General features: G+C 40.1%; 1 protein-coding gene across 3 annotated transcripts in view; it reads left to right on the top strand.

Moving 5' to 3' along the window:
• LOC106599379 (sodium- and chloride-dependent glycine transporter 1) overlaps positions 1 to 23,816 on the top strand; it is a 96,049-nt gene that overhangs the window by 31,225 nt on the left and 41,008 nt on the right. For 2 of the 3 annotated variants that reach the window (XM_045714669.1, XM_014190582.2), the window contains exons 1-2: positions 1,984 to 2,176; positions 14,867 to 15,144. Coding sequence is in view for 1 of the 3 variants with exons in the window: in XM_014190585.2 (XP_014046060.1) it covers positions 15,115 to 15,144 (30 nt within the window). In the remaining 2 variants the exon portion in view is untranslated. Of the gene's footprint in view, positions 1 to 1,983; positions 2,177 to 14,866; positions 15,145 to 23,816 lie in introns of those variants that run through there. The other variant, XM_014190585.2, reaches the window with a different exon arrangement.

The following is a 23,816-nucleotide window of genomic DNA, read 5'->3' as shown; positions in this document are numbered from 1 at the left end:
TTGTAAAGTAAAGAAACCATGAAATATTACATTTACATAAGTATTCAGACCCTTTACTCAGTACTTTGTTGAAGCACATTTGGCACTATTTCAGCATCGAGTCTTCTTGGGTATGATGCTACAAACTTGGCACACCTGTATTTGGGGAATTTCTCCCATTCATCTCTGCAGATCCTCTCAAGCTCTGTCAGGTTAGATGGGGTGCATTGCTGCACAGCTATTTTCAGGTCTCTCCAGAGATGTTCGATCGGGTTCATGTCCCGGCTCCACAGAGGAACTCTGGAGCTCTATCAGAGTGACCATCAGGTTCTCGGTCACCTCCCTGAACGAGGTCTTCTCCCCTGATTGCTCAGTTTGGCTGAGTTCCAGCTCTAGGAAGAGTCTTGGTGGTTCCAAACTTCTTCCACTTAAGAATGATGTGTTCTTGGGGATCTTCAATGCTGCAGAAATACTTTGGTACCCTTCCCTAGATCTGTGCCTTGACACAATTCTGTTTTGGAACTCTATGGACAATTCCTTTGACCTCATGACTTGTTTTTTTTTTCACATCCTTTCCAAATCATGTCCAATCAATTGACTTTACTTGACTTGACTTTTACTTTACCACAGATGGACTCCAATTAATTTTTAGAAATATCTAACGGATGATCAATGGAAACAGGATGCACCTGAGCAAAATTTTGAGTCTCATAGCAAAGGGTCTGAATACTTATGTAAAAATATATTTTTGTTTATTATTTGTAAAAAATTTGCTAAAAAATTCTTAACCTGCTTTGTCTTTGTCATTTGGGGTATTGTGTGTAGATTGCTCAGGCTTGAATTAAAAAAAATCTTTTTTTAGAAGTGTCTGAATACTTTCTGAAGGCACTGTATATCATGGTCACAAGGCATATGAACTAACAGGTTATAGAGCAAACACTGCAATTAACACAACACATAGGTTGTAATATGGCTTCCCCAGTGATTTTTATCCATGCACCGCTACTGTATCAAAGCCAGAGTTACATTTTTTCATATCCTTTGCTAGTTAGTGAGTTATTAGCCTAGTTATAGATCATTTGAAGTCAACAATGGGGGAGTGATTGCTTCCTACGAGAGCACAAAACGTATACATTTCTAGACATCTGTGAAAGGTGAGTCAGGTAAAGAGCTTTTTTTTGGTCTTAAAGGGGCAATGTTGTATTTTGAGACAGGCTTGAATAAGCTAAGTAGCCAATAGGCAGAAGGTAGCATAATTTGTCTGATTCTCTGTAATAACTGTATGGAATAATAATACATTTTATTTTGTAAAGTGGTTTCTTGCATCAAACAACACAACATTTTCAATCACCTCCTTGTCTGAAGGACAAGTGGAAACAGTTTTTTTTTCAAAAGTCTCATGGACGGTAGACCTAAATTGAACACCACACATTGGCTGCTACTGTAGGCTGAATGATACAACAGCTATTTCCATGTAAAAAATGTATATGATGCATTTTCTCCATTGTTTTTCATAGTAAGCCACTGTAGTAGGCCTACATTATGATCAAATAGCCTACTTGACCACTGTCTAATACTGTAACTTAAAGTGGGTACAGCCTCAAAGTTCACAGTAAACACACACTGGAAGTTGCACAGAATTTTCACAATGTTCAAGTTTGCGCTCAGCAGACCTGAAATTTGGTCAGTGCCGAATTTCTTTTTGAGGAAACATTGGTGTGAACGATGCTGAATAGGTGTAGACAAAGAAGGGCTCTCCAGTAGGTGTACCAAAACATTCAAGGGCCAACCTTTCTCCACAGCTGTATAGACTACTCGAAGAAATTCAGAAATTATTTGGACATACTCATTCAAGGAAATGGGTATTGAAATTTAGAACACAGAAAAGGGAAGGAGAAGAGACCTGTAATTTTCCACCAGTAACTTACTTTCACTCCTCCCAGGGGTGGAGCAACACTCATATGTGCTATACATACTACTAGAGCAGACCTGAGGGAAATGAACAGAACTGACTGAGTGGAGTGCATGGGATAGTTATAGGTTGGTCCACTCTGCAGACCAGTTAGTTCTTCATTGCTGAGGCCATCTTATCTAAATGTAAATGTAAATGTATCTAGTAGCTCCTTTGAAAGCCAACACTGTCTGGTAAAACCCAAAGCCTGTTCTATCTTTGAGAGGAATTGCTCCTTCTGTGACGGTAAGACTTGGCTTTTAACCTAGTTTTATTTTTCTGTTGTTGAATCAACTTAACTATTTAACCTTGGGGCATGTTTGATTATTCTGTGTGTTACATTGGAATGGGAGCTACACACTGAGTGTACACAACATTAAGAACACCTGCCCTTTAGTGACCAGGTGAATCCAGATGAAAGCTATGATCCCTTATTGATGTCACTTGTTAGATCCACTTCAATCAGTGTAGATGAAGGGGAGGAGACCGGTTAAAGAAGGATTTTTAAGTCTTGAGACAATTGAGACTGGGACTGTATATGAGTGCCATTCAGGGGGTGAATGGGCCAGACAGGATTGAAGTACCTTTAAACGGGGCATGGTAGTAGGTGCCAGGCCCACCGGTTTGTGTTAAGCACTGTAACGCTTCTGGGTTTTTCACGCTCAACAGATTCCCGTGTGTATCAAGAATGGTCCACCACCCAAAGGACATCCAGCCAACTTGACACAACTGTGGGAATCATTGGAGTCAACATGGACCAGCATCCCTGTGGAACGCTTTCATCACCTTGTAGATTCCATGCCCTGACGAATTGAGGATGTTCTGAGGGCAAAAGGGGGTGCAACTCTATATTACGAAGGTGTTTGTTCCTAATGTTTTGTACACTCAGTGTACATCATTAGTCCTAACCCACTGTGGGATGTCAGGTCAACCGACTCCCAACACATTGATGCTGAAGATGATAAAAAGAGAGTTTACCCAAGTTACAGAATGACACATCGGTTTTGTTACCCTCTAAGCAGTCCCTGGCACGGTTTCCACATGCTAACTTTTAAGCAAAGGTTTATCAAAAGCTAACTGTTGGGGCTCCCGAGTGGCGCAGCGGTCTAAGGCACTGCATCTCCGTGCTAGAGGCGTCGCTACAGACACCCACTAAAGACACCCTGATCCAGGCTGTATCACAACCGGCTGTGATTGGGAGTCCCATAGGGCGGCGCACAGTTTCCCCAGCGTTGTCCGGGTTTGGCCGGTGTAGGCCGTCATTGTAAATAAGAATGGGTTCTTAACTGACTTGCCTAGTTAAATAAAAGTATAAAATAAATAAAAGTATTTGTGGTACAAATCCCAGTCAAGTAATGGGACCGATATTAGCATTTTCTGCGCATCATGTCCAAATCATCCGAAAGTATCAAAAATTTATTGAGAAGCTCAACAGTCTCCTATAGATGTTTTGAGCATGATGAGCATGGATTGCTGTTATACCTTGTCCATAGACTGCTTCCAGGGTAAGGAAACCAATATGTCAAAAGATATAGATCATCCTAAATATGTTAAAAGGGCATTGTGTCATTGTACTTTTTTCCCCTTAGAATAAGTAGGCATAATAGTTTTGTAATGCCCATAATTGACTCCTGGAAGGAAGCCTTTTTTAAATGGTGTAATCATAAATAGTTACATTGTATTATCATGCACAGTGCCTTCAGAAAGTATTCACTACGGCTGTGGCGGTCATGATATTCTGTCAGCTGGTTATTGTCATGCAAAAGCCTGCCGGTCTAGTGGTAATTGACCGTTAATTAGCATAAACACGTTTAGCATTTCCAGGGCTCCATGCTTACAGGCCACTGATGCACACATTTGGAACATCTATATTTAAAAAAGTGGAATAAATAAATGTTATTATATACTGTACGCCATCACAATAAATCCATGATTTATTTTAGGCAGGTCTAAAGAAACATGATATGAAGAAAAGTTTTTTCAGAAGGACAGAATATGAGTTGTCTTACTGTATGTTATCTGGCTATGCTCCATGCCATAAGCTGTAGGCTTGTTCATTTAGGAGATAAGATATGCGTAAGTCCCATGCCTTTATTTTTATATTATATGATTTTATAGTAAGAAGAATAGAATTGAACTTAGCTGAATAAAATAGAAAGGATATTTTTCCCATTCTGGAGCGAGTGCGCATATGAAGTGCATGAAAGCTCAGCGTAAAAGTGATAATTTGAAATAGATCCTATACGCTAGATTTAGTTATTTGTCAATTTTAGTTGTGAATGATACAAACCTTAGAATGACTTGGAAGTGAAATCATATATGGACTGCATGATGCGATGATAGGCTATTGATGATTTGAAAAATTATTTGAAAAAAGCTTGTGCTCTGTTCCTTGCCTCAGGCTGCACACGCTGTTTGCTCATCAAGTGATCCTATTTTCACTTATAAGACTCTATTCTCAATGTAATCTTATCTTTATTAATATGTCAAATTAGTTTAGATTTAGAATGGCCCATTTAGTATGTTATCCATATGCACTGGAATAGTAAATGGAGGCCACTTTCCCTGTAGTTCGTTTTTCAGGCTACTCCGGTTATTTCACTCCAAGCATCAACCATTGTTTAGGGAGCATGCAGCCTCTTGCTGCATGACAGGTGATATTCTGCCCAAACTCTGAATGCGATGGGTTCTCCAACCCTGTTCCTGCATTTGACCAGTGCTTAATTTGGAAAACCTAGTGAAATCGTATAATAACATGTATTCATAACTAAACATGTTTCATCAAACTGTTGACAGCCCCTCTCTCTGCGCACTGGAGAAAGGAGAGAGAGGAGGAGATGGAAACGCTTGGTGGTGAGATACAAATACAAATTCACTATAATTGTAGGCTTAGCTGCCCTGCACAATCAATCAACCAACAGCCCCTTACAAAAATGAACCATGCTAGTACAATGAAAACAATACCAAGGTTTTGTAATAGCAGCATGTAGTGGAACATGAAAGCATGGTAGTTGTTTACAATGTATTATGATGGTCTGTGTCCCACCGTTTTTCAAGTAAGGTGACCAAAAACGTAGTAATGTATGGTACTCACATAATGCAACATTGACTACTCGCTCTGCAATGGTAAGTGTAGGCATAGTAGACTCGTAAACCCCTTTTAGCTCATAGTGAAAACCCACAACACACATGGTAGTGTAGTGTACCCTCTCAAACCTTGGGGCCTGAATAGGGTATGGTGAGAAGAATGAAGGGAGTGAAACCTTAAAGATTTAAAATAGTTAGTTTATCTGGTGCTTCTCTCTTCAATACAGTTTTCAGTTGGCTCTCTCTCATTCAACTGACTTGGCTACTCTCATACAATTGTAAATAGCCAACATACTAAAAAACGATTTGTTAAAAGGTGTAAATTATCATCTTATCTCATAGATATATTTTCATCATGTAATTCACAGAATACAGTGCATTCGGAAAGTATTCAGACCCCAGCACTTTTTCCACATTTTGTTACGTTACAGCCATATTCTAAAATGGGTTAAAAATACAATTCTCATCAGTCTACACACATCCCATAATGACAAAGCAAAAACAGTTTTTTTGACATTTTTGCATATTAATAAAAATAAACAGAAATATCAAATTTACATAAGTATTCAGACCCTTTACTCAGTACTTTGTTGAAGCACCGTTGGCAGCGATTACAGCCTCGAGTCTTCTTGGGTATAACGCTATGAGCATGGCACCCCTGTATTTGGGGACTTTCTCCCATTCTTCTGTTCAGATCCTCTCAAACTCTGTCAGGTTGGATGGGGAGCATTGCTGCACACTTATTTTCAGGTCTCTCCAGAGATGTTAGATTGGGTTCAAGTCCAGGTTCTGGCTGGGCCACTCCTGTATTATCTTGGCTGTGTACTTAGGGTTGTTGTCCTGTTGGAAGGTGGATCTTCGCCCGAGTCTGAGGTCCTGAGCGCTCTGGAGCAGGTTTTCATCAAGGATCTCGCTGTACTTTTATCCATTAATCTTTTCCTTGATCCTGACTAGTCTCCCAGTCCCTGGCTCTGAAAAATATCCCCACAGCATGATGCTGCCACCACCATGCTTCACCGTACGGATGGTTTGGCCAGGTGATGAGCAGTGCCTGGTTTCCTCCAGATGTGACACTTGGCATTCAGACCAAAGTTTGATCTTGGTTTCATCAGACCAGATAATCTTGTTTCTGATGGTCTGAGAGTCCTTTAGGTGCCTTTTGGCAAACTCCAAGCGGGCTGTCATGTGCCTTTTACTGATGAGTGGCTTCCGCCTGGCCACTCTACCATAATGGCCTGATTGGTAGAGTGCTGCTGTAGTGGTCTGGGTGTAGCTGGTGCAGAGGAGTCAGGCACAGGACAGCAGAGATGAGTAACACAAGTAACTTTACTCAAATATTCCAATTACATGTCGTAATACTGAGCCCACAATAACGGACCAAACATACATAAAACAATCACGCACAAAAACCATGGGGAAAACAGAGGGTTAAATAATGAACATGTAATTGGGGAATTGAAACCAGGTGTGTAAAACAAAGACAAAACAAATGGAAAATGAAAAGTGGATCGGCGATGGCTAGAAGGCCGGTGATGTTGATCACCGAACGCCGCCCGAACAAGGAGAGGGACCGACTTCGGCGGATGTCGTGACAGCTGCAGAGATGGTTGTTCTTCTGGAAGGTTCTCCCATCTCCACAGAGGAACTCTGTAACTCTTATCAGAATGACCATTGGGTTCTTGGTCAACTCCCTGAACAGGGTCTTCTCCCCTGATTGCTCAGTTTGTCCGGGCGACCAGCTCTAGGAAGAGTCTTGGTGGTTCCATACTTCTTCCATTTAAGAATGATGGAGGCCACTGTGTTCTTATTTGAGCTTTTCTTGCCATAATATGGTCTTGGCCTTTTACCAATTAGGGCTATCTTTTGTATACCACCCCTACCTTGTCACAACACAACTGATTGGCTCAAATGCATTAAGAGGTAAAGAAATTCCACAAATTAACTTTTAACAAGGCACACCTGTTAACTGAAATGCATTCCAGGTGACTACCTCATGAAGCTGGTTGAGAGAAGGCCAGGAGTGTGCAAAGCTGTCATCAAGGCAAAGGTTGACTATTTTGAAGAATCTCAAATATAAACAATAGTTTGATTTGGTTACTACATAATTCCATATGTGTTATTTTATATTTGTGAAGTTTTCACTATTATTATACAATGTATAACATATTAAAAATAAAGAAAAACCCTTGAATGAGTCCGTGTGTATATACTTTTGACTATTTCCGTTTTTTGTGTTTAATACATTTGCAAAAATGTCAAACTGTTTTTGCTTTGTCATTATGGGGTATTGTGTGTAGATTGATGAGAAAAAAATAACAATTTAATACATTTTAGAATAAGGCTGTAACGTAACAAAATGTGGAAAAAGTCAATGGGTCTGAATATTTTCCGAATGCACTGTATCTCACATTTTCCCAACATTCTCCCACATTTCATGTTGGCAACACAGGGAACCCAAACATGAGCAAAATACGGTACTATTAATACAGAAAGTATTGCCTCTTTTTATAGCAACTATTTCACTTTTTCTCTGATGTTGCAGTCAAACTAGGACCAACAATAGTAGCCTGCCTCTGACTTGAGGCCCGCCCCTGAAACTTGCCCATACGGGTAAATAAATTCATCAATATAATGCCAACCAACCTTTTTTGTACCATGTTATTTCCATGATCCACATCTATACTATGGTATAAATGAGGCAATACCATGGTATTATTTAGGTGCATGGCAGTACCATCATACTTCAAAGCTAAAACAATGGTACATTTCCATGATTCAGATCTATACCGTGGTGTAATGATACAATACCATCGTCATATTTAGGTACAATGGCAGTACCATGGTAGTACCATCATACTTCAAGGCTAAACCATGGTACATTTCCATGATTCAGACTATACCATGGTACGTACCATTGTATGAATGAAAGTACCATAGCAGTACCATGGTACGTTTTTGTAAGGGTTATTGCCTAGGCCTATACGTTCTCTCCCAGACTCATGGAGCGTGGCATCAGGTAACCAGTCCATCCAGTATGCATAATAATACAGTCTACACTCAAAGTAGATTACTAGAAATTGTTTAATTTTGGAGTATAGGCTAGACCAATTGTGTACCTTAGACATCTTTAATCAGCTTGTTGTATGTTTTTCTGCCGTGCATAATATGCGGTAGGCTATGTATTGTATAACAGCACGATCATAATTTTTTCCGGGCTTGGTGTCATAGTCCTGTGCGTAGCATAGGGCTGTGGCAGTCACGAAATTTCGTCAGCCGATGATTGTTACGCAAATAACTATCGGTCACAAGGTAATCGACCGTTAATTAACATAAACACATTTAGCATCTCCTGGCTTCCACAAGCCATTTTAAAAAGTCTAATAAATCCATGTAATATAGCCTACACCTTCACAATAAATCCATTATTTATTTGAGATAGGTCTAAAGAAGCATGATATGAGGAAAAGCCTATTTCAGAAGAAAAGAATAGCATACTTTGAGTTGTCTTTATGTTAAATCCTGATGTGGCTATGCAAAATGGCTGTGAGCTACACTAGTTCATTTAGCAGACAAGATTTGCTTTCTGTGGTATTATTTTATAGTATGAAGAATACAATTGAACAAAGCTGAATCAAATAGAAATATTTTAGTTGAGGGAGTTGAAAACATGGGCTATACTGTGTTGATCGGTTAACAAAGCAATAGGTACTCCTATATTCTTAATTTAGAGTTATTAAATGTAACTTTATTTGTTCTACAAACGATGGGCTATATGTTTAGATTTTTAATACATTGTCAGGCTGCATGATGAGACTCTAATGATGATTTGAAAAAAGTTGCTTGAAAGACATGAGCTCTGCCCAGGCTGTACACACTCCAATAGTCTCTCATTCATAATTTGACAAGCACTTGATAGTGCCTCAAATTTCACGGCGGCATAATGTGACGACCCTCCCACTCTGTCTTCCGAATTCTTTCTCTTTGCTCTTGTTTTCCTTAATAGGATGTCAGTGGGCGGGGCTGGGAGGGTCGTCAGCGAAATGGGACACACCTGGGCACGGGTGTGTCCCAGGATAAATGCACCTCTTCCCCATTCATTGAGGAGACTCTCCATGCAGACACAGACAGATTTTGGTTGTGTTTTCTTGTGGCCTTTTGGTTGTTTGCTTTGGCACCTTTCATCACCCCGCATTATCACATTTATGCATGCCTAACACTCACTTACACTACTGATTACACACACCGTTGTTAATTGTATTTAGTTTACTTTATTTAATAAATATATTTTGTTATTCCTTGTTTCCACGTCGTCTCCCTTTTGTTACGAACTTCGAGCCGGTTCGTGACAATACCCTTTGTGGCCGTAATGCTCCCCCCAAAAAATCCATGCCTTTTGCGGCCCGGAGTGCTGCGTTGTGTCCTTCTCTCTGAGTGTGCTGCGCAATCTGAAGCATCTCTCACTCACATGGCTCTCCGTTACCTGATTGGGTCTTTCTCACAGGCTACAAGTCAGACATATCCGGGACGCAACTGCACGCATCTGTATCCAATTCCGAGGTGCATATTGAAGATATTGGAAGAACTGTTGAAATTTACTTTTCGTCAGCCAACAAGATGAGTAGGCCAAACAAACAGCAAAAGCACTAGCCTATGTCAATCTACTATCCCCCATAGTACAAAAGTCAACCTATTCTGTGCGAGAAATAAATATTCCAAACATAGTCTGGGACTGTGCTATACGATAGATCACAAATTAATACAACCACACGCAACAGAACAGAACGTTTAGCTTAAAATGTTGATAAACTATTAGGCTATTTCTTCACATTATAAGTGCAGCAATGCACACATGGTAGTAGGCTATAAGCGCAAATGTTCCATTAGCGGAAAACACCATTATCAAAAGTGACCGCAAATGCAATTATGCATGTAATGCTTTTATTATGAAGGTGCATTTTTATTGTCAAAATGATCTTCCCCAAACTTGAAACTCACGCGCTGCTTATGTGTGACAGTTAGGCTCTACACCCATTGTAATTAATGTGCTTCATTTTAAGAAGTTATTTGGCCACTTTAGTTGTGATACAAACCTTATCAAACATATAGGCCTATGGGATAGGCTACATGGACTACAGGAAAAGGAGGACCGAGCACGCCCCCATTCTCATCGACTGGGCTGTAGTGGATCAGGTTGAGAGCTTCAAGTTCCTTGGCTTCCACATCACCAACAAACTAACATGGTCCAAGCACACCAAGACAGTCGTGAAGAGGGCACGACAAGACCTATTCCCCCCTCAGTAGACTGAAAAGATTTGGCATCGGTCCTCAGATCCTGAAAAGGTCCAAGAGGCTTCTAAACAGCTTCTACTCCCAAGCCATAAGACTCCTGAACAGCTAATCAAATGGCTACCCCGCTTCTACGCTGCTGCTACTCTGTTATTATCTATGCATAGTCACTTTAATAACTCTACCTACATGTACATATAACCTCAATTACCTTGACACCGGTGCCTTCGCACACTGACTCTGTATCGGTACCCCCTGTATATAGCCTCCACACTGACTCTGTATCGGTACCCCCTGTATATAGCCTCCACATTGACTCTGTACCGGTACCCCCTGTATATAGCCCCGCTATTGTTATTTACTGCTGCTCTTTAATTATTAGTTATTCTTATCTCCTAATTTTTATATATTTTTTCAACTTTTTTGTATATTACATTTTTTTGTTGTATTTTCTTAACTGCATTGTTGGCTAAGGGCTTGTAAGTGAGGCATGGGAACCTGTTCACCCGCTGATCCATGGGAGCCAGTCGAACCCGCTAATGCCTGGGAGCCTGTCGAACCTGCTGAGGCATGGGAGCTCGTCTAACCCGCTGAGGCAAATATCGTAGGCCCAGCCTCGTCTTTTTATTAGCGGTTTAAGTGTTTGATGTGATTTTGTATTATATTTGCTTTGATGTCAGAGCGGTTAGAGGGACAATAGAGCCCTGAGTACCAGGCCATTAGCGACCTGATGGTAGTTAGCAAGTTGGGTACTACCAACTAGAGGTCGACCGATTATGATTTTTCAACGCCGATACCGATTATTGGAGGACCAAAAAATGCCGATACCGATGAATCGGACGATTTTTTTACATTTATTTATTTGTAATAATGACAATTACAACAATACTGAATGAACACTTATTTTAACTTAATATAATACATAAATACTATCAATTTAGCCTCAAATAAATAATGAAACATGTTCAATTTGGTTTAAATAATGCAAAAACAAAGTGTTGGAGAAGAAAGTAAAAGTGCAATATGTGCCATGTAAAAAAGCTAACGTTTAAGTTCCTTGCTCTGAACATGAGAACATATGAAAGCTGGTGGTTCCTTTTAACATAAGTCTTCAATATTCCCAGGTAAGAAGTTTTAGGTTGTAGTTATTATAGGAATTATAGGACTATTTCTCTCTATACGATTTGTATTTCATATACCTTTGACTATTGGATGTTCTTATAGGCACTTTAGTATTGCCAGTGTAACAGTATAGCTTCCGTCCCTCTCCTCGCTCCAACCTGGGCTCGAACCAGGAACACATCGACAACAGCCACCCTCGAAGCAGCGTTACCCATGTAGAGCAAGGAGAACAACCACTCCCAAGTCTCAGAGCGAGTGACGTTTGAAACGCTATTAGCGCGCACCCGCTAACTAGCTAGCGATTTCACATGGGTTACACCAGCCTAATCTCGGGGGTTGATAGGCTTGAAGTCATAAACAGCGCAATGTTTGAAGAATTGCGAAGAGCTGCTGGCAAAACCCACGAAGGTGTTGTTTGAATGAATGCTTACGAGCATGCTGCTGCCTACCATCGCTCCGTCAGACTGCTCTATCAAATATCAAATCATAGACTTAATTATAACATAATAACACACAGAAATACGAGCCTTTGGTCATTAATATGGTCGAATCCGGAAACTATCATTTCGAAAACGAAACGTTTATTATTTCAGTGAAATACGGAACCGTTCCGTATTTTATCTAACGGGTGGCATCCCTAAGTCTAAGTATTCATGTTACATTGCACAACCTTCAATGTTATGTCATAATTATGTACAATTCTGGCAAATTAATTACGGCCTTTGTTAGGAATAAATGGACTTCACACAGTTCGCAATGAGCCAGGCGGCCCAAACTGCTGCATATACCCTGACTGCTTGCACGGAACGCAAGAGAAGTGACACAAATCCATGTTAGCAGGCAATATTAACTAAATATGCAGGTTTAAAAATATATACTTGTGTATTGATTTTAAAGAAAGGCATTGATGTTTATGGTTAGGTACATTGGTGCAACGACAGTGCTTTTTTCGCAAATGCGCTTGTTAAATCATCACCCGTTTGTCGAAGTAGGCTGTGATTCGATGAGAAATTAACAGGCACCGCATCGATTATATGCAACGCAGGACACGTTAGATAAACTAGTAATATCATCAACCATGTGTAGTTTTTTTATAAGATAAGTTTAATGCTAGCTAGCAACTTACCTTGGCTTCTTGCTGCCCTCGCGTAACAGGTAGTCAGCTTGCCATGCAGGCTCCTCGTGGAGTGCAATGTAAGGCAGGTGGTTAGAGCGTTGGACTAGTAACCGGAAGGTTGCAAAAACGAATCCCCGAATCCCCCCTGAACAAGGCAGTTACCCCATGTTCCTAGGCCGTCATTGAAAATAAGAATGTGTTCTTAATCTGACTTGCCTCGTTAAATAAAGGTGTACAAAATTGTTAAAAAAATTAAATAAAAACAAATCGGCAAATCGGTGGCCAAAAATACCGATTACCGATTGTTATGAAAACTTGAAATCGGCCAACGCATGTCCAGTGTATTAAGAGGAGATTACTGTGACTCAACGGTCAAGTGAAATTTTACTGCGGTCATGACTCATGACTGCCGGTGTGGCAGAAACACGTTGGCAACACTGCAACAGCCCAAATATTCACACCCCATTTCTTTACTCCATATTTAATTTTGTTACAGCCTGAATTTAAAATGTATCAACATTTTATTTTGTCACTGATCTGCACAGTACCACATAATCTCATAGTGGAATTTTGTTTGTCTAAATTTTTTGAAATTAATACAAAATTGAAAGCGGAAATGTTTTGAGTCAATAAGTATTCAACCACTTTGTTACGGCAAGCCTAAATAAGTTCAGGAGAAAAAATGTGCCTCAGAAATTGCATAATAAGTTATAAATTAGGCTGTGGATGGTGTATCAATACACCCAGTCACTAAAAAGATACAGGCATCCTTCCTGACTCAGTTGCCAGAGAGGAGGAAACTGCTCATGGATTTCACCTTGAGGCCAGTGGTGATTTTAAAACAATTACAGAGTTTAATGGTTGTGATATGAGAACTGAGGATGGATCAACAACATTGTAGTTCTTCCACAATACTAACCTTAATGACAGAATGAAAAGAAGGAAGCCTGTACAGAATAAAAAATATTACAAAACATGCATCCTGTTTGCAACAAGGCACTTAAGTTTACAAAGCGTTATGTTTGGGGCAAATCCAATACAACACATCACTGAGTACCACTTTTCATATTTTCAAGCATGGTGGTTGCTGCATCATGTTATGGGTATGCTTGTCATTGGCAAGGACTAGCGAGTTGTTTAGGATAAAAATCAATGGAATTCAGCTATAAGCACAGGCAAAATCCTGCTTTCCAACAGACACAAATTCACCTTTGAGCAGGACAATAACCTAAAACAAAAGGCCAAATCTACACTGGAGTTGCTTACCAAGACAATATTGAATGTTCATGAGGGGCCTAGTTACAATTTTGACTTAAATTGACTTGAAAATCTATTGGCAGACTTGAAAATGGCTGTGTAGCAATGATAACCAATCAACTTGACAGAGCTTGAAGAATTTAAAAAAGATTATTAAAAAAATTACAAAATTACAATATTTTAAATAGGATTTTATAAAGAATAATATTGTACAATCCAGGTATGCAAAGCTCTTATAGACTTACACCAAAAGACTCAGCTGTAATCGCCACCAAAGGTGCTTCTACAAAGTATTAACTTATCAATTAAATTATCTAATATGTTTTCACCATGTCATTATGGGGTATTGTGTGTAGAGAAAATATATAATCGATTTTGAATTCAGGTTGTAACACAACAAAATGTGGAATAAATCAAAGTGTATGAATACTTTCTGAAGGCACTGTATGTATGATATTAATTATTGTTCTGTAATTCTATTTAAATATGGTGAATTTTAGCTTTAGTGAATGTTAATGAATTTTCCCATGGAATTAATTAGCTTATAGGATAAACAGCATCTTCCCCTGATACAGAGAGTAATTGATTTCCATGTGCTCCAAATGTAAAGTGTTTGAGTTGAACAATTTTACCATTGTCACATAATTGAATAAAAGAGAACAATGCAGACATCAAATTTCAATTCAATTTATACTGGGAAGTAATTAAACACTATTTGTTTCCCATGTTCTTGGGTTCATTTCGATTACTGCTCTCTGCACTTGTTTTGCAATGTGCAGTCAATGACAAGTCTGAGCTTTTGCTCTAACAGTCGACTAATCTGTTTGTACAATAGCACATTGTTTCAGCGATTAGTTTTCAGGAAAATGTCAATCTAGTTTTCTCTCCAATCTGAGCGTATAGCGGCATCCTCACCACTGGTGCCTTTGGTCAGCTAAAGACAAGTGTCTTCAACCATTAGAAAGGGAGGGAGTTCTTTTCCCAGTGATGAAATGCATGTTTGAAATTGGGAAAGGAACTAAAAGTGTTGCCTCCATCCCCCTCCTTGTCACATGTCCCTTTCACAGCATAGAAAAGTTCCTGGATTAGTGGAGAATTAATACAAAGGAGAGACGCCACTTCAGCTACGGTCGGAAACAAGGGAATCGAGAGAGCAACGGGGCGACGTCGCACGCGAGCCGCTGTTCCTGAAACATACCAGTGTCCAGAAGAAGACGAGTCCCCAAAAAGAGACACGCCCAGCAGCACGGACATAGACTACATCCTCACGGAAGAGAAAGAGGTCCCGCTGCTTGAAAGCGCTCCTGACTGAAGCATGGAGGAAAAGCAGTTTTCGGGGATTCTGGTGAGTTGAAGTTTTTGTTTATTGTATTTCTATTTAGTCTTTCCCCCTCCCTCCCATACTCATCTCCTCACACACCCCGTCATAGACTGAGGAGAGTAGGACGCCACACAAGTGTCTGGTGGGAAGACTAGAGGAGTCTTGTTTAGGACTGGTAAAATAACTTGTGGAGGCTTCTCTTCTTTAAGGGTGGCAAATCACACTTGAGCTACAGTATTGTTTTGTCAACGATGAGGAAAAGCAGTGTGCAGCTGTTGCCCAGCAATTGAACATTAGTTGACCCTATGCTGCTGATCATGTATCCCTTTTGTTACATGGTCACTGGTCTAGCCCTGTAGACCAAGGATCAGCAAACTGGATGACAACTGGAAAGACCTATAGTCTACCTAACACAATGTAGGCTAATGAAATAAAAACACGTCTACTGTTTTTGTTGCTTTGTTCATTATACAAAAAGTGAATGTAGTTAGAATTCTAGCTAGTTGTAGAAACCTTAGCAAAATGATTTAATGTGGAGTTCTCATGAGATGTTACCAGCTACTGTCAAGGCCAGTAGTGAAGTAAAGTTTCTGTTATTTCCCAAGTTTTCTGTTCATTTCTCTCTGTAGCCCTATTGCCACTTAAAATTTGTAGTCCACACTGAAATGTCAGTAAACACTACACTTTTTGGGGGGGTACTTCATTTCCCTGAAATATAGTTATTCTAATGTAATGTTTTTGGGTTATAGTGCCACATTTATAATGTTTGTGGGAGATAATCCAATGTTTACTTTAAAGACTATAAATTACATCCAGTTAAAATATAGAATTATTTTAGTAAAGGAAAAATAAATCATGTTTCATACCAAAAATAAAATGTTATTGCATATCAACCAAATATCTGGTTAGTGAATTGAAAGGTCCTTTAGATAATATACAGTATGTACTTGGGTTAAAGTAATTAAATAGCACTTTCATTTGAATGCAATGGGGTTTTTTTTTCGTGTGAAGAATTATCCTTTTGGTTTAGCCTATCATTTGAAGACATAGAATAGGCTTATTTATCAAGTCGACAAAGTGTTACCTGTTACTTGATCAATGAGATTCTCCAAGATTCTTGCTTGAATTCAGCCAAACATTCCTAAGTGTCCTGTCTATTGTTTTATGTATTTTGTATGTGCGTAATGTTTGTATAACTTGCATGAAATTGGTTTTGACTATCCCTAATATTTCATTCCATGCCTTTATCCCTTTGGATTTTGACTACTGAGAACACTAGGGAACACTGGGGATAGTGGCTAGCAGCCACCCCTGGCCACAGTATTAGTACTGAAGTAACTGGACCTTGGGTGGCTTTACCCAACCGGACCCATGTGTCTGTCAAGCAGGTATACTGCAGGCTGATTGTTTGACTTGGCCGAGGTGACTTTCGCAGCAGCCACTTCTGTAATTGTCTGAACAGTGTGTCCCTGGCTGGGGGCCACAGAGAAACTCTCCACTGAACTCAAATACAGCTTATTCACTACTTTAAAACTGCCTTAACTGTAATAAATTACACATCTTGCTAGGCTAAATTAAATGATTAATTCATTTAATTGTAGAGATTACGATGTAATTTTCCAGAGAACTAGCATAACTTGATAAATCTTACACAAAATACATATTCTGAAAAAATGTACTGGCTCTTGCAGGTTGTTCCAAGGTTATACAGTTGTAAGACAGTTTGTTATAGAGTTAGCTTATAGAATAAGCAAATAAAGATCGCAAGTAGTCACATAAATTATTTGTATTGTATTTCATAAGTGAGTCCTACTAGTCCTAGTCATCAAACCACTCTGTAAATATTTTTAGGCCAAGGCGTCAATAACAACATCACATGTTCTTCACAACAACATTTTCAAATTTCACACTGCTGTTAGTAAAACAGAGAAATGGACAGAGCGAGATAGTAAAACCTCTCTTATCTGGACAGGGGAAAAAACATACGAGTAAGGTCAAACCTTGAGGTTTAAACGTGAAGTCAAAAGTAGAAAAAGTTAAACTCCCTCCAAAAATCCCTCCCCTCTTGTGATTGGTTCTCCCCTGCTCCGGTCCCCATGGCTGAGTCTGTTGTCTTCCACTGAGAGACAGTGATTCTAGTCAATTCCACAGGACCGAGGCCTTCTCCCGCCATCAATAACTGTTGTCTTCCACTGAGAGACAGTGATGCTAGTCAATTCCACAGGACCGAGCCCTTCTCCCGCCATCAATAACTGCCACGGCTCCCCTACCTACAGTGCATTATAGTACATACAGTATAATTGCCTCCATCTTTAGATTTTATTACATGATGTATTACTGATTTATTTATAATGTTTTGTTCTTATTCATAACCTACAGTAATTGACGTTTTTCAGAAGTTGTATACTTATTTTCACTTACTACTAAAATTGCTCTTTCTAGTTTTCTATCTATTTGAGAGCTTACTTGCCATGGACATGCTGCTTATTCTGCTTGGGATTGTGCATTAGAAATCCAAGTCTGACTCTTTCCAACCTTTCTAAGAGAGGCCTTATCTTCTGAATTGCTCTCCTGCGTCTTTTATAGCGTATGGACTCACTTTCCCTGAATTGGCAGCCGGGTGAGGTTTTGGTGCACCGTTTTACGAGTCTTATGCATTGAGAGAGGATATGTTGGGGAAGGGACACGCATCACGTGTTGTTGTGCCTCTTCTGCAATCATCTAAGACAGTGTTTCCCCTCTCCAGTCCTCCAGTACACCCAACAGTATACATTTTTGTTTTAGCACCAGACGAGCACACCTGATTCAACTTGTCAGCTAATCTTCAAGACCTCAATTAGTTGAATCAGGTGAGTTTATCAGGGGCTACAATATAAATGTGTGCTTTTGGGGTTCCTGGAGGACTGGAGTTAGGAAACACTTCTCTAAGAAAGCGAAGAGAAAGAATGCATGTGAAACAGACATTGAAAACATATTTGTCCCCGGTAATGACCGGGGTAATTTCTGCTTGGCCCGTCAGAGACGAAAGACTAAAGATCAGTAGCAGAGCGACTGTTAACTGTGGTGACTTCTTGCAACCCCCTCCCCTGGGTACTAGGGTAGTGCTGCAGTGAGTTGCATTTCCCATGGGCTGCCTGCTAATGTGGGCTTCTTTGCAGGGTCCCATAGGACGGGAGCCACTTCTGCACACATCCCAGTTAAGGAGCATTCTGCCATGAAATGGTTTATAGTAGGTTAGCTGCAGACTAAGAGATACAAAAATGTCTGTTCCATAGCAATGAAAAAGGGGGAAAAAATAAGTATATTGCGAATATTGATGTAGTTTGTCCTTTATGTTTCTTACTTGTTAACATTCTCACCTTGGAAAACTGGCAAGACATTTAGTGTAGTATTGAGGTGTAGAGGATCTAAACGACTTGTATGTTGTACATAATTGCCTTGCCATGTGAAGTTTGTGTAAAGATAACGGGTGGCAAGCTTAAGTTCGTCTGTCCGTCAAGTCTTCAGTCTGCTTAAAGCTTTTCCTTCCCTTCTTATGTAAGGAGGACCATATTGAGCCGTCAGTCATTCACTTGAATTAGCTTGAGTGTTCACATCTTTGTAACTGTGCAACTGTGCTGCCTTCAGGGGCATGGGAACAGATGTGACGGAGCAAAGGGGAAGTCAAAACATGATTTCTGTTTGTTTGAGCCTCTGACTGTACAGTGCACCAAGCAGCAGAGCCAGGGAAAATGCAGCCACTGTGGCGAAGGTACAATGGGGGGACAAGGGCCACCAAATGCCAAACACGTCCACTGCTGCGCTTCCTTTAAAAAGTTTCCCCAACCAAAGGGCCCATTGAGTTTCGGCCTTTAGATTTCATTTGAAGAAACCACTCAGGCTGAAAATTTAGTTTTTTCCTACTTTTCTTCCTCTCTCTTCTGTTTAATGGCAGCCCCCTCCAAATAAAGGATAAACAAAGTTAAAAGAAAAAGGGAGAGACCCACTTTCGCTGGCTACTTTGTGAAATTATGGACAGCAGTTGAGCATTGTGTTCCCTCGAGGCCTCTTAAATCTTCTCATCTCTTTTATTATTATTATTTTCAACAGTCCAATTGAGGTCCTTCAAAGGCTTTTCACCCCATATTGAGGTAATTTGTTGCGCTTGAACTCAACCTGCTCTGCCCCTTGTCTAGTGAATGGGAGATATAGGCATGGGACGAAGGGGGGTCTGTCGTTCTCAGGGCTCCCTCACAGGAACACCCGCCTTCATATTATGTATCACTTTGATTCCTTCCATGTCCAAGGCCCCCCAAAAGCATCTCCAAAAGTGTTCTCTTTCTTGCTCACATTCCATTGCACTAGATTTGCAGCGGCAATATGTGCATACACATGTAGCCTAATATATGAATTATTTCTCCAAAAAGGTATTGTTTTGAAGTAATTTACTAATATAACTAATTATTCTGTTGAGTTGTTATCATGACTTGACAAAGAAAAGTCTTCCTTTTTAGCTCATTTAATTTTGAAATGATTAGAATTAAGCTTTTTTGTCTCCTTTTACATTTTTTCACATGTTCACTAACCTACATTATGTCCCTTACACATGTCCGTTACTAGAAATCTGGCATCATTTCAAATACTAGCTAAAATCCTACAACCACCCTGGACCAGTTCTGTTTCCCTAGCTAGATAAAGGACCTTCATTCACCCTTGTTGTCACTAAACACAAATGTTAATCAGTTGTTTGTTTATCTTTTATACAAGGTTTTATCTGATTTTGAAGTTATGAAAGTACATAAGAAGAATTAAGTGGGGTCTACCTACAGTGGCTAGCATGTATGCAAACAAATGTCAATTCTACTTTTGATCCCGTGTGAATAATTAAAAAAAATTAATGGTAGCCTAACTCTTGAAAAGCACCTGTACTGATCTTGTGGTAGCTATTTCGGACCAAAATTATATTTGGATTTCGTTTTTTCCCTGTAAAGCCCTCTTAATTTCGATCACTTCTCAAAAAAGTCAGGTCGACAACAATTTCTGCTGCTGCTCTTCTAATTTGCTCATTGGTGAATCCACGTGAGGTGAACTAAAGTCACATGTACCTCACTTTCATCCCCAGCAATGGTCCCATATGTTTGTCAAAATGTGTATGTTGTGTGCTTTATCTGGCCCGATTTGTTCCCCAGCTACTCCACTGAGCCCCATTCTCCCTGGAGGCAATCTGAGCTATGCGCTATTTATAAAGAATTAACAGCTGGGGCCCTTCCAGCTAAATTACGGAGGGGAGATATTATCATGAAAACTTCATGTTAACCCAAGCGTTAGAGATTGCTCTCCTGTGTCCCTGAAAGCTGCCAGGCTAAGCAGAACTCACTCTTCTAACTGGAAGAAATGCTTAGGACGTTGTTTTCCGACCATAGCTTAACGAATTTGTCCTTTTGTTGCCCGGACAAAGGCTGTCAGATGCGCCAAAAAAAGGGCAGTTTCTGACCTCTGCTTTCTGTCCTCCACGTTACCAAGTCTGTCCGGCGAGAGAGATTCCCCAGAGCTATTTTCAGTCACTTTTTAGTTTTTCAGTCTGAACCGTTGAGAAAATGTAGGGTTATCCTAATTTTCCTTGTACCAAGCCTTCACGCACCCCATCACATAGGTGAAACTAATCAGAGGTGATGAGCTATTAAGTAAATTGCAATAATGGACAGAAATCTAAATGCAGGTGGATTTAATAGGACCAAACATCATTACCATGTCTACGGGAGAGTTGAATATCTCTGAGCACTGCACTGGCTACTAGATGTATCACTGAAGAAGACTAGACCGAGAGATCCATCATACCAATCTACAGAGAGGTCTCTATGATAATGTTGGGAATGATTACTAAAAGCTTCCCTGTGACCCTGTCTACACCTGTATTAAAATGTGTTCCGTATCAGATTCTGTACAGTGAGATCAGATAACACTCAATAGTTATTTTGTTCCCAATAGTTAGACTATTGTTACCATTGGGCAAAAAACGAATCAGTATTGCTAAAACAGTTAAAATGAGGAGAATGGTAAGAATGATTCCTACATTTTGAGCAAGGGCAGCTCAGTGTTTCCCCTATATTCATTGCCGACACGCCAAAAAATATGATTATGGGGAGGGGAAATCATTTTTGCGATGGTAAAACCTTTTCAGTGTAAACTTAAATAACTAAAGCCAGATATAAAATATGTAGAAAAGACAATGGAGCTATATATTTTTAAATAAGATAATCTTTGAGAATAACAATCTAAAATTCCCCAAATGTCATGGCATGGGGCCCCAATTGATTTTCTTATCACGTTTGAGTCATAAGCCATGGCAAAATGTGTAGAGTTGCAGGAAATTAGCTTTAAAATTGCAATTTCCTCTCATACCCATGACAACATGTGCACAATTGCATCAAACTAGCTTTAAAACTGTAACATGTTCTCTCCGCCCCATGCCAAAATATGTAGAATTTCAGGAGATTTTGTCTATGTGCCAAGAGGAGGGCCTTTAAAATGTAGGATTGGAGACCGCACCATTGGCCATGGCCACTACGACGCACCCCAGCTGTGTACGTTTCACTCAAAACGGAATGAGATTTGCTCACAAATGGATTTTCTATGTGTGTGCTTTCCTATTATTTCAAATCAATCAACAACAAGCTTCGCGTGTCAAGCGGTGGGGTAACAGTCATGTTGGTTTGCGCTTGCTTTTGCAATATTTGTGTGTGCGTGTCTGCGTCAGTATCTCTAGTCTGCAAACCAACTGAGTGAGAATACGATCCGGAAACCGCACATCAATAGGGCAGTAAGTTGCGAAAGTGACATGTTTGGTCAGCAGTAGTAATTTAGCCCACACTGAAGTCCCTTGTTTGGCTTGTCAATAGAGGCAGCGTGCTTTGAATAGGAAAGAGTCTCAAAGGCGGCTCATTTCAAACCGTCCTGGGACCATTCTGTGTCACTTCAGTGATTTGTTTTGTTTGAATAAGATTGCGATGTTGTTGTGTAATAATAGGGGGATTTTCTATCTTATACCTGATATAACGCTAGCCATACCCTTCCAATAAGTATTTTTTTTAAATGCTTGCAGATTTGATGGGCTAGACTAGAACTCAGATGTTCTCAGCAAATTAAATTGGCATGTGGCGAGATCTACTCTCTGATAGGAGCGTAGTAGGAAATAAAGACTGCAAGTTTAGAATTGAAATGGAACACCCAGTGTTAATCCACACACTGCCCCCCCCCTCTCTCACTCTCTCTCTCTCTCCTGCACGCTCTGCCTCTATTAGGACTGTGGCCTACCCCTGCTCTCTATAGCAACTGGGCTTTTCTCAGCCTGCCGGGCCGCCTCATTGATGGGCTGTGCACAGCCAGACGATCCTTCCTAAATTCTTGCATGCCTTAGTCGGAAGTTGTCCCGTCCCAATGGCCACCCTCACCCTGCCCCCTCGCCAATACCATATTCAGTATCATTAGTATGAGGAGTGTAGTGATGATGATGATGGTGAGTTCTCAGGGAGGTCCCGGTCTCCTTGTCTCGTTTGGGGGTTAGGGTTAGCCTATGTATTCTTAGCAGCAGGGTTGTGTGTGATGGGCAGCGTATGACCCGGGTATGACTGACGCCCAGTAGGGAGGTGCCATGAAAGGTTTAGTTTAACCTGTTTACCCCAATCATCTGTGGAGTCAGAAGGTTGAACTTTGCTGGAACAGTCCACATTTACTTTTCCTCTGCAAACAAAATGAGTAATGAATACAAAAATCCGACACCCTATAGTAGAATAGTTTGTCTATTGATCTAGTCGGCTTGTTGTTGTGTTTTCTATACTAAAGAAATATTCCTCTCGAGGCGCATTCAAGTTATGAGTGCCATAGGGAGCGAAACATGCATTCTGACAAGCAGTCAGGCAATGCACAACAAGTCTTGCAATCGCCGGGAAAACAGCACTTTTGATGGACTTTGTTAAAAAGAAGAGTATCCCAGGGGAATTGTGACATGAAGTGGTTTCTGTGAGAAGTACAGGCAGTGTTACCCTGGGTGGCAGTTTACCCCAAACTACCCTTACAGGTTGGCCTATATTATAATAACTGTTTAAGCAAGTTTTTTGGGACATACAATTCATCAATATGATGCTAACAAATTAAAAGATCACCCTAGCCCCCTTGTTTGAGACTTTATTTACTTATAGCCACTATGCTGCATTAGTTGGACTACAGGTGATGATGCTTATTGCTGATAGCATACCTGATAATATGGACCATGCATAGGTTGTAAAGTGCATTTGGAAAGTATTCAGACCTTGACTTTTTCCACATTTTGTTACGTTACAGCCTTATTCTAAAATGGATTAAATAAAACATTTTCCTCATCAATCTACACACAGTACCCCATAATGACAAAGCGAAAACAGAAATATCTTATTTACATAAGTATTCAGACTCTTTGCTATGAGACTCGAAATTGTTTCCATTGATCATCCTTGAGATGTCTCTACAACTTGATTGGAGTCCACCTGTGATAAATTCAATTGATTGGACATGATTTGGAAAGGCCTGTCTATATAAGGTCCCACAGTTGACAATACATGTCAGAGCAAAAACCAAGCCATGAGTTTGAAGGAATTGTGTTGAGGCACAGATCTGGGGAAGGGTACCAGAAAGGTACAGTCATCTCTGCAGCACTCCACCAATCAGGCCTTTATGGTAGA

Source organism: Salmo salar, chromosome ssa03, assembly GCF_905237065.1.
Source record: "Salmo salar chromosome ssa03, Ssal_v3.1, whole genome shotgun sequence".
In the NCBI taxonomy this organism is placed as follows: domain Eukaryota; kingdom Metazoa; phylum Chordata; class Actinopteri; order Salmoniformes; family Salmonidae; genus Salmo; species Salmo salar.
This window is presented reverse-complemented; position numbering and strand designations above follow the sequence as displayed.